Below are 12,063 nucleotides of genomic sequence, written 5' to 3'. Positions count from 1 at the left end.
CAATGTTTTCTGCTGAAAACCCTGGACACTAAGTGAATGCACCTTAGTGTCATGCACATTGTTTCATTGAAAAATCATCCAGGGGACTTTCACACAATGGGTTGGATTTTGCCATCAGTAATGAAGCAATGTTGATCTAGAAGAACAAAGAACAACCCAGCACGGGAAACAGGCCCTTCGGCCCAAAGAGCCCGCACCACCATTTCAACAAAGCATTTTCCTACACCTACCCTGCCCCATGTGTATGTGAATGGTACCCCTAATGTAGCCAGATTCAGGGGAGAATAGTGTAGGGTCAATTTGGTACACCAATCAGCCTCAGAGCACATCTTTGGGGTGTGGGGGGAAACCAGAGCACCCGGAGGAAACCCACGTAACCACAGGGAGAATGCGTAGACTCCCACAGACACTGGCCCAAATCCATGTATCTGCACAGCTAGCAGTGATAGTCACTGAGCTGTTGTGGTGCCAGTCTGCTGGTCCAGGATTAAGCACACACAGCGACACAAAGTACTAGGCCATTCTCGAAACCTCCAAGAGCAGCCCACGCACGACCCACTGTGTGCATGCCCCTCGTTTGACAACAAGGTGGACCGACACTTGTGGATTAAAAGAGACAAAAACATTAACACGTAATACTACATTCCCAGTGTCGTCCTGAGGCTCTGACCCTTTTTAATACCGTCTACTATAACCCTCCATCCCTGTTTCGCTCATGTGTCTATCTAAGTAAACCTTAAACAAATTCAACGTGCCTGCCTCCACCACCTTACTTGGTAGTGCGTTCCATACCCCCACGGCCCTCTGCGTGAAAAACCTTCCTCTAGTATCCAAGCTGCCCACAAAGATCTAGTAAGCCCCGTGGCAAAGCTTTTCCATTTTCTGATGGTAGTTTAAATCAACTGCTAATTCAAGAGAATCTCCAGGCCTGTTGCAGTAGTGCTGTCAGTAAACAGGGTCATCAGCCAGTCACATTGAAGTATTCTCAGACAGCACATCAGGAAATTAAAAGCATTTTATCCCTCACTTTTAATTAGAATTTTCAGATCATGAACAAAATTCTCATTTTAAACTTTTTAAAAATGTGGATTCTTAAAAATCATAGTTGTGAAATTTTGCTTCCTACATAAATAAAATTAGTATCTTCAGCGCACCCTTTAGGAGAAGCGTTGAATCACTGACAGTGACTTCTGCATTTCCACATTATTCTACACACATGCACGTTCCTGAAATTGCTGACAGTTTCAATGGACTAATTAAAAATTAACGTTTAAAGTTTATATATTAGTGTCACAAGTAGGTGTACATTAACAGTGAAATGAAGTTACTGTGAAAATTCTCTAATCACCAAGCATTGGCAGCTGTTCAGGTACAGTGAGAGAATTTAGCATAGCCAGTGCACCTAATCAGCATGTATTTTGGGCTGTGGGAGGAAACCCTTGCAAACTGCGCAGAGACGGTGACTGGAGCCAGGAATTAAATCCTGGTCCCTGGCAACGCGAGGCAGCAATGCTAACCACTGTGCCACGATAGCAAATGCTGACAGTTTTACCACTGCAAACTCCAGACCATTTAAAATAAATTACTATCTGTTTCAAACATGAGCTTCCACTACTCACTCCAGATCCAATTTGAATAATAGTAAACACTTCTTCAGAGGTTTGTTTGTCATTTGGCCTTAAATGCCATACATGTACACTCTGGTGTTGATTGCACCAGATGTCAATTTTGGTGAATGCAGAGTAGGCAAATTGCAACATTCACTAATGTGTAACACTGATATATTGCCAGTGCTGCCACTTTGGAGCTCAACACTCCAGCTATTCATAATCTAGAATTCAGCCAGTCTAACTCCTGGTAGGGTTACTTCAATCAGAAACCTTTTGATTGGCAGCCTCACTTTGTCATTGGTTGAGGAACATGGAGATGGGATAATATCAATGCTATGGCTAAGTTAAACAGACTTGGCAAAGCCCGCTGTTAAAACAACAGTGGCACCTCCAATATGCTGGTTAAGTGGATTGGCCATGTGAAATTCTCCGTCTGTGTACCCGAACAGGCACCAGAGCGTGGCAACTAGGGGATTTTCACAGTAACTTCATTGCAGTGTTAATGTAAGCCTACTCATGACTAATAATAAATAAACTTTACAAAACTTTAGGAACTTTAGAATAAGCCTTAACTTCATCTGCTTCATCAATAACCTTCCCTCCATCATAAGGTCAGAAGTGGGGATGTTCGCTGATGATTATACAATGTTCAGCACCACTTGCGATTCCTCAGATATTGAAGTAGTCTGTACTCATATGCAAGAAGACCTGGATAATTCTCAGGATTGGGCTGATAAGTGGCAAAAAACATTTGCGCTGCACAAATGCCCAATAATAACCATCACCAGAAGAGAGAATTTAACCACCTCCTTGACATCACTGAATCTCTCAATGTCAACATCCTGGGGATGCCATTGACCAGAAACTGAACTGGACCAGGTATATAAATATTGTGACTATAAGAGCAGGTCAGAGGCTCGAAATTCTGTGGCGACTAATTCACCATCTAACGGCTTAAAGCCAGTACACAAGGCACAAGTTAGGAATCTAATGGCATACTCTCCACTTGCTTGGGTGAGTGCAGCTCCAATAACAGTCAAGAAGCAATCCCCTGATTGGAACCTTATCCACCATCTTAAACATTCAGTCACTCCACCACCAATGCACGTTCACTCACTCCACCACCAATGCACAGTAGCAATAGTGCATACCATCTACAAGATACACTTCAGCCTTTGACAGCACCATTCAAACTGGTGACCTCTACCACCTCGAAGGACAAGGGCAGCAGATGCATGGGAACATCACCACCTACAGATATCCCTCCAAACAACTCACCATTCTGACTTGGAACTATGGCTGGGAGCTTTCAGCTCCATCTGGGGATGTGACTGAAAAATTCTGGCAGTGGGAGAGGCCGAATAATCCCAGCCTATATCACGATTCCATTACTGTTGCCAAGTTAAAATCCTGGAACTGCCCTCCTAACAGCATCATATGTGTATCTACACTACATTAGCTGTCTTCTTGAATTACTGCAGCTTATCAGCACCTTCTCAAGGCCAAGTAGGGATGGGTAATATATGCTGCCAGCGGTGCCCACATACCATGAAAGAATAAGTAGAAACAAAAATCTCAGCATTTTTTTTTAAGTTGGAAAGTGAAAGATTTTATCGGTTAATCTAGGAAAACTGCTTAACAAAGATAAATCCAACAGCTCTAAAATAGGGAGGAGCATGAATACATGAGAGACATGGAAGGTAAATGGGGGAGAAAGCTCTGGTGTGTGGTTGCTGAAGTTAATATTCAGATCAGCTAGCTCCAAGGTCTTCAGAAGCAAAATAACTTCCTGAGATCCATCTAGCTTGATTGCAACAGTAAATGAGGCCAAAGCAAAAATGTAAGATTGGAAATGAAAAAAAATTAAATATTTTTAAAAACTGTGATTTTATGCCACAGGCATTTGTTATGGATTTGGTTGTCTGGAGAAATGAATAATTAGGGACTATCAGCTAAGGGAGGGAAGTATGGAGGAAGAAAGGAAGAAGGGAATTTGTTATTTGAAACCTTTCACGACTTCTGGATATTCCAAGGTACTTCAAAGCCAGTGAAATATCATTAGCCAGTGGTACATTTTAAAGATACATTTACAATTTTTATAATCATTAATTAAATCAGATCTGATAATGGTCACATCAACTGCGACAGGATGATATAGCTTTCATTTGCTGCTTTGATTTTGAGAATTATTTTTGTAATACTGAAAGACGAATTAATATTCCTACCTTTGTTGCCAAGGAGAGCATGTTACTACTGTAGAATGGAGGATTCAAAGTTGCCATTTGATACAAGATGCATCCTGCAGCCCAGATATCTGCCTTCTCTCCGTATGGCTCGCTCTTCACTATTTCTGGACTAAATGTGATAACAGCCATTGGTAAATGGAGTGCACAAGTGAATTTACTATCATTATGAATTATATGGTACAATGGTATTCTTGTGAAATGTCCTGATAAGTAAAAGATGTAAAATTTGATAAAATGTCTTTCTTTCTCCAGTGATACTCAAGCTCTGTACTACCAAATAACTATTTGTTTCAAAATGATACTCAAATGTTTTTCAGTTCTGATCAAAAGTCAGCAATTTGAAATGTTAATGCTGTTTCCCTTCCCTCAGACCTACTGGGTATTTCAAGCAGTTCATGTTTTTATTTTAGATTTCCAGCATCTGCAGTATTACGCTTTTACCCATGAATAAATCCTTTTTAAGATATGATTAATTAGACCTCTGGTTAAATCAATACCCTTGTTTAATATTCTTAAACTTTGGTTAAAGGTATTGTGGTTAACTTTTGTTGTGCAGATAATAGTACGTGTGAAATAAATTAACCAACGCTTTAATACAGACACATCAACAATGAATCTATTAAAATTCCAACAATTGGCCCTCTGAGATTTGTCTTAATTATTTGAGAGAGATATCTGGCATAACTTTCCTGTTCAATTGCTTCACACTGAAGTCAACAAAAAAGACATTAATTTGAGTACATTTCATATGCACTTGTGGGTATACTCATTGCTTGTGTTTATGATTACGTTCACATCGGAAAATATTACTTAGTAATTTTCTCTATTACAAAGTAAATGTCACATAAATAATAGATTCTCCTGAGACCTACTTCGGCATCAAAGCCACCATTTTCCATACTGTCTTAAAATGGAAGTTAAGAGTTCACTTGTCTTTTTTTCATATTTTAAAATTATAATTCTGATGATTAAAAAAAACTGCAGGTCGACTTTCCATCAGCATGACCCTAAGTCAACCATGGTATATTTTGCCACTTTTTTCCATGACACTGCTATTTCTAAGTTTAGTTATTGCCAGGATTATTACTATTTTTGCAACACTTTTCCTTCTGTGCATTAGGAAATTTTCACATTGTTATAAGGTATTTAAAACCTAAGGACATCTGAAGCTGAAGCCAAATATTTCCTTGAGAAAAACTTAGATCTGCATTCCTAATTGAAACTGATGAATGAATTTCAGAAATATGGAACTGCATTTTCATGATTCTGATTGGAATCAAATTGGGACAGGAAACAAAATGGCTATCGAGTGAGCTGGTGGCCACTTTTGGTCATTTTAATGAGTGTGGGAGGCAGAGGCCACAGAACCCAGCCACTCTTGTGAACAAAGCAATCAACGGTGTCATGGGCTCATTTAGAGCCCCATGGGATGGATGGGGGTGTGTGTGTTGGTTTCTTCAAAAGGAATAAATGGTCTGCAAAATACAAAGTTAAACCACTTATCCCCTTGAAGAAACCAAAGCAGTCAATCAGACTTGAGGTCTATCTAAACATGCAATTAGGAACAATGGAGATACTTGAGATGCATTCCAGCATGAAAGGAAATGCCTGGAGACTGAGTAGAAATCCATTAAACAGTGAACGGAAGCATCTTTTAAAGCGCCACTGGCATTGCCAAGGTGTGTGGCCTGAATGGGGGTTTGAAGTGGGGGAAAGGAGTTGAATGGGGATCTGAGGGGTTGGGGATTGAGTGGGAGTCTGAGGGGGAGTGGGAGTCTGCAGGGGAGAGGGCCTGAGGGGGTTCACACTCATGCCTGGGTCATGCTGGAGGGAGGGGTGACTCCTTATTTGAGTGTTGGGGGAAGGATGCCCCTTTTTGCTGGGGGTCCAGCATGACAGGTACACGGTGACAATGACCAACACCGCAGCCCATCCCATGTAATTCCTGCTGGAGGCTGTCTGCATGACAGGGCCCAGAGAATGGGTCTTCAAACCTGCTAAAAAGTTTACATATTAATTGGGTTGCCGCCCACTTTGGGTGGGAACCTGATCAAGGTCAATGGGCCGGGTCCGATCAGGTGAATCCCGATTGCCCTCATGCCCGGGGAGCATCCTGATTTTAGCCCCAAAGTCCAAATCAGAAGGCATCAAGATTCCTGCAATCAGTGAACATAGCTGGTGAACCCACCCTGCCCATATAAAGCAGGCAAACAAAATGCCACTTCATTTCATGTGTTGCTTGTTGCTTGGACCAAATGACTGAAGCTGTATACAACATGGAGTTAATGTGAATAAATTAATAGATACCGCATTGTTATTTGAACAATTTAAGCAGCTTCTTCAAGGTTATATCAAACCTAAATTTGTAGAATCATTTGCAATAAGAAAACTCGAAAATGCATTAATTTTTATAAAGTACATTCATCCTGTAGTTTTACAAGATCAAAGAAAAAAGCTCTCGTTAAATTCCAGTTTTATGCTTACCAGGAATATAATATAGTCCCAACAACTGAAGTCATTTTGCTGTTTTCTTGCTTCTGTTTTGCAAGGCCAAAATCAGCTTTAATCAAAACATGCAATAAATAAATATAAGTAACAACATGTACATAAAAAATAGTTGACTTGAATGCTACAATTTATAATATAAATTTTGTCAATACTATTATGTTGTTGTGTTAAATAGAGGTTATTGGAAAATTTGCTGGTGAAAATGCAGGTTAAGTAAGTAACATGCGTACCTTTTTGAAATCATTTTGTCCACGCAATATTTAAAGTTAATTTGAAAATAAAGACAGGACCTAAAGTATAAGAAAGTGTCACATGTAATATGTGATTATAGGAACTCTCCAATAATCACACCAAGGTTGCAGACATTTAGACTGTGGTCCAGCACATATGATACAAAGCAAATTTATGACTTGTAGCACCCTTAGATGGGTAGCATCTATAAACCAATGGAAAAACCCATTCTTTTTTTCTACCAACGCTAAAGCCAGAAAAGATGTACGACAAAGGGCTGGATTTTGGAAACCAAAATGGTTATTGGGAAATTTCCCTACTCATTGGACCCACCTCAGTTTGCATAGTTTGTGGTTCTGATCTGAGCTACAGGCTGTCCGGCGAGTTAAGACCCATCCACTGCCTGCAATGGATAGAAATAGTCTAGCTTTTTTTTTAACAGCTAAGTGCATAAGATTGGGAATGAAAACTCGGCCTAAAAACAGATCAGGAACTCTCCTGTTTTCACGCTAGCAGGACACTTAGAAAAAAATCTTGTAAAAATCCACTCGTAGTTTTAGTGATGCACAAAATAGCTTGCATGGCGACAGTTAAATACTGAAAAACGTAATTACAACAAACACTGCCACTGAAACCAACAGGCCTGCCTCATTCCAGTCATGCGGTCATAGGCACTTGGCCTCTGATCTTCAGGTAAGCATTCTCCAAGGTGGCCTTCACGACACACGATAACGTAGAGTCGCTGAGCAGAGACTGATAGCCAAGTTCTGCATACTGAGGATGGCCTCAACCAGGATCTTGGGTTCATGTCAGACTATCTGTAACCCTCACAACTTGCCTGGGCTTGCAAAATCTCACTAACTGTCCTGGCTGGAGACAATACACATCTCTTTAACCTGTGCTTAACCATCTCTCTACTCACATTGTCTGTACCTTTAAGACTTGATTCCTGTAAAGACTCGCATTCCAACCATTATTTTGTAAATTGAGTTTGTATCTTTACATGGCCTGTTTGTGAACAGAACTTACCTAATGAAGAAGCGGCGCTCTAAAAACTAGTGGCTTTTGCTACCAAATAAGCGTGTTGAACTTTAACCTGTTGTTGTGAAACTTCTTATTCTGATGGTCAAAAAGGACCGTAGGAGGAGAGGTAATAAGCCGTGGATAACGAAGGAGGTGAGGGAAAGTGTTAAATTAAAAGCGGAGGCATTTAGAGTAGCTAAGAGTAGTGGGTGAGAAGAGGATTGGGAGAGGTGTAAATGTCAACAAAGATTGACAAAGAAGTTGATAAAGAAGGGTAGGAGAAACTATGAAGCCGGGCTAGCGCTTAGTATAAAAAAGGATAGCAAGAGTTTTTATAAATATATAAAAAGGAAGAGGCTGGCTAGGGTGAACGTTTGTCCCTTAGAGGATGAGAAGGGGGACTTAGTGGTAGGGGATGGGGACATGGCTGAGGTCTTGAATAACTTTTTTGTTTCGGTCTTCATGGAGGAGGACGTGAATAATTTGCCAGGTGTTAGCGATGGAAAGGTGGTAGGACTGGAGGGTCTTAATGACATTACTGTTACTAGAGAGGCGGTGCTCGACAGACTGGAGGGGCTGATTGTGGACAAGTCCCCAGGACTGGATGGAATGCATCCGAGGGTTCTGAAAGAAATGGCGGAGGTGATAGTGGATGCCTTGGTGGTTATTTTCCAGACGTCGCTGGATTCCGGGGAAGTGCCGGAAGATTAGAAAACGGCTAATGTTACGCCGTTGTCTAAGAAGGGTGCCAGGCAAAAGGCAGGGAATTATAGGCCAGTTAGTTTAACGTCTGTTGTAGGTAAAATGTTAGAATCCGTCATCAAGGAGGAAATAGCGAGGCATCTTGAGAGAAATTGCTTGATAGAGCAGATGCAGCACGGTTTCGTTAAAGGGAAGTCGTGTCTGACAAATTTACTGGAGTTCTATGAGGATGTGTCTAGGGCGGTGGATAGAGGAGAGCTGGTGGATGTGGTCTTTCTGGATTTTCAGAAGGCGTTTGACAAGGTACCTCACAAGAGGTTATTGCAGAAGGTCAGGGGACATGGAGTTGGGGGTAGGGTGTTAGCGTGGATAGATGATTGGTGGTCAAATAGGAGGCAGAGAGTGGGGGTCAATGGGTGCTATTTGGATTGGCAGATGGTGACTAGTGGAGTGCCCCAGGGGTCGGTGCTGGGGCCTCAGCTATTTACCATTTATATAGATGATCTGGAGGAGGGAACCGAGTGTAGGGTGTCGAAATTTGCTGATGACACCAAGATTGGTGGAACGGCAAATTGTGCGGAGGGTGTGGAGAGTCTACAGAAGGATCTAGATAGGCTGGGCGAATAGGCCAGGAACTGGCAAATGGAATTTAATGTTGGCAAGTGCGAGGTGGTCCACTTTGGTAGGAATAATGGTAGGAAGGATTATTACTTACGTGGAGAAAAACTGCAGCAGGCGAGTGCAGAGGGACCTCGGGGTCCTTGTGCATGAGTCGCAAAAACCCAGCTTGCAGGTGCAGCAGGTGGTCAGGAAGGCGAATGGGATGCTGGCCTTCATAGCGAGGGGGATTGAATATAAAAACAGGGAGGTCTTGCTGTGGCTGTATAGGGCATTGGTGAGGCTGCAGCTGGAGTACTGTGTGCAGTTTTGGGTGCCGTACTTACGCAAGGATATTTTGGCCTTGGAGGGAGTGCAGAGGAGGTTTACTAGGCTGATGCCGGAGTTGAGGGGGTTGAGCTATGAGGAGAGGCTGAATAAATTAGGCTTGTACTCGTTAGAGTTTAGAAGAATGAGGGGAGATCTCATTGAGACGTATAAGATGATGAATGGGATGGATCGGATAGAGGTGGAGAGACTCTTCCCGCTCAGAAAGGATAGTAGGACTAGGGGGCACAGCCTCAAGATAAAGGGGAGGTGGTTTAGAACGGAGTTGAGGAGGAACTTCTTCACTCAAAGGGTGGTGAATCTCTGGAATTGGTGGAGGCTACCTCGCTAAATATTTTTAAGACGCGGGTTGATGGGTTTTTGATAAGAGAGGGGATTAAGGGTTATGGGGAGAGGGCGGGAATGTGGAACTGAGCCACGACAGATCAGCCATGATCTTATTGAATGGCGGGGCAGGTTTGAAGGGCTAGATGGCCTACTCCTGCTCCTATTTCTTATGTTCTTATTTCAGTCAAACAAGGAGTAATAGAGACTGCTGACATGGATGGTTCTCTGTATATTGACAGATTTGTAATATTCAAATGTCCATGTGCAGAGGCTTTCCATAGCAAACTTGAACATATGTCACCACATTCTCCCATGCTAGCCCCCTCCACATTTTACAGACACAAGATACACAGATTATTTTCTTCAAATTTCTGAAACCTTTTAAATTAACCCAAATAGCTGCATAATGGAGGATTCATGGCTAATGCTGAGATAATGGTACTTCATTGCTTAGGCACCATTTGAACATTAACTGAATCAAAGCCCTTTTCACATTAGGCTACAAGAATTATACAAGGAATCCTGATAACTAGATCAGTACCATAGATATCTCAGAGCTTTGTACAGCTGAGAAAATATCAAGGTTGTCGCTTTTAAAATTGATTTAACTCTGTGTTAAGTGAATGAGGAAGTCAGGTCAAAGGAAGTCAGGTCATTACCACGAAGACTGCTTGTTTTTTTTGGCTGCAAGATAGGGCTTGATGTGCCCAAGATACACTGGACTGTCAGACCAATTTATCCCAACTCTTCTCAAAATGAGACTCTGTGGGAATGATTCCATTTAAAATATGCAAGATTGGTTAATGAACTTGACTATTATTTTGTTTTGTCTTTTAGAGCAATTTTAAGTTCAGATATAAATAAGGTCTATGGCCTGAATTTTTCAAATGACAGGGTCTTGGTTCTTGCCATCCGAAGAGTCAGCAGGGAACGCACCATTACCAACTCCTCCTGCCCCACAGCTAATTTACTCTCCAACAAGATTGATACAGTCGGGACTTCAGCAAGCTGCTGGCCGATCTGATTGGCTGGCAATTCTCCAGTCACCATGGCAGCAGTGTTGCAGTGGACAGAATAAGTAGTTCAAGAAGATGTCAGAGACTCAGACCAGGAAAAAGGGGCCCGGATAAGTTCAATAGAGTCCCATGGTGGACAGGGAAGTGGGATAGTAAAGACCTAGGGAGGAAGGGTGTCAGACAATATTAAGGGTCTGGGGGAGAGGCTGGGTGTGGGGAATTAATTGTTATACTTGGGCATACTAACGTCTATATGACAGAGAATAAAGATGCAAGTTTTTAGTTCAAAATGTACTTGGTCTACTTCTTGAAATGTAAAAAAGAACAGGACGAGGCAATTAGGTCCTTTGGGCCTGCTCCACCATTCATTATGATCATGGCTAATCCCGCCTACCCATCTTATGAGAACATAAGAAATAGGAGCAGGAGTAGGCCATCTGGTCCTTCGAGCCTGCCCCGCCATTCAATAAGATCATAGCTGATCTGTCGTGGCTCAGTTTCACATTCCCGCCCTCTCCCCATAACCCTTAATCCCCTCTCTTATCAAAAACCCATCAACCCGCGTCTTAAAAATATTTAGCGAGGTAGCCTCCACCACTTCAACGGGCAGAGAATTCCAGAGATTCACCACCCTTTGAGTGAAGAAGTTCCTCCTCAACTCCGTTCTAAACAGCCCCCCCTTTATCTTGAGGCTGTGCCCCCTAGTCCTACTGTCCTTTCTGAGCGGGAAGAGTCTCTCCACCTCTATCCTATCCATCCCATTCATCATCATATACGTCTCAATGAGATCTCCCCTCATTCTTCTAAACTCTAACGAGTACAAGCCTCGTTTATTCAGCCACTCCTCATAGCTCAACCCCCTCAACTCCGGCATCAGCCTAGTAAACCTCCTCTGCACTCCCTCCAAGGCCAAAATATCCTTGCGTAAGTACGGCGCCCAAAACTGCACACAGTACTCCAGCTGGGGCCTCACCAATGCCCTATACAGCCTCAGCAAGACCTCCCTACTTTTATATTCAATCCCCCTCGCTATGAAGGCCAGCATCCCATTTGCCTTCCTGACCACCTGCTGCACCTGCAAGCTGGGTTTTTGCGACTCATGCACAAGGACCCCGAGGTCCCTCTGCACCGTCGCCTGCTGCAGTTTTTCTCCACGTAAGTAATAATCCTTCCTACCATTATTCCTACCAAAGTGGACCACCTCGCACTTGCCAACATTAAATTCCATTTGCCAGTTCCTGGCCCATTCGCCCAGCCTATCTAGATCCTTCTGCAGACTCTCCACACCCTCCGCACAATTTGCCGTTCCACCAATCTTGGTGTCATCAGCAAATTTCGACACCATACACTTGGTTCCCTCCTCCAGATCATGTATATAAATGGTAAATAGCTGAGGCCCCAGCACCAACCCCTGAGGCACTCCACTAGTCACCAACCGCCAATCCGAATAGCACC

The 12,063-nt window shown here is 42.6% G+C and overlaps 1 protein-coding gene across 1 annotated transcript in view; it reads right to left on the bottom strand.

Moving 5' to 3' along the window:
- The window catches only part of nek10 (NIMA-related kinase 10), a 265,380-nt gene that overhangs the window by 80,555 nt on the left and 172,762 nt on the right, over nt 1-12,063 (bottom strand). Inside the window, exons 23-24 of the mRNA XM_080206316.1 lie at nt 6,341-6,416; nt 3,836-3,965 (exon numbers count right to left, since the gene is read on the bottom strand). Of these exons, the coding sequence (XP_080062442.1) occupies nt 3,836-3,965; nt 6,341-6,416 (206 nt within the window). The remainder of the gene's footprint in view (nt 1-3,835; nt 3,966-6,340; nt 6,417-12,063) is intronic.

The sequence above is a fragment of the Carcharhinus amblyrhynchos genome, chromosome 2, assembly GCF_965287045.1.
Source record: "Carcharhinus amblyrhynchos chromosome 2, sCarAmb.v2.hapA, whole genome shotgun sequence".
NCBI lineage: Eukaryota > Metazoa > Chordata > Chondrichthyes > Carcharhiniformes > Carcharhinidae > Carcharhinus > Carcharhinus amblyrhynchos.
This window is presented reverse-complemented; position numbering and strand designations above follow the sequence as displayed.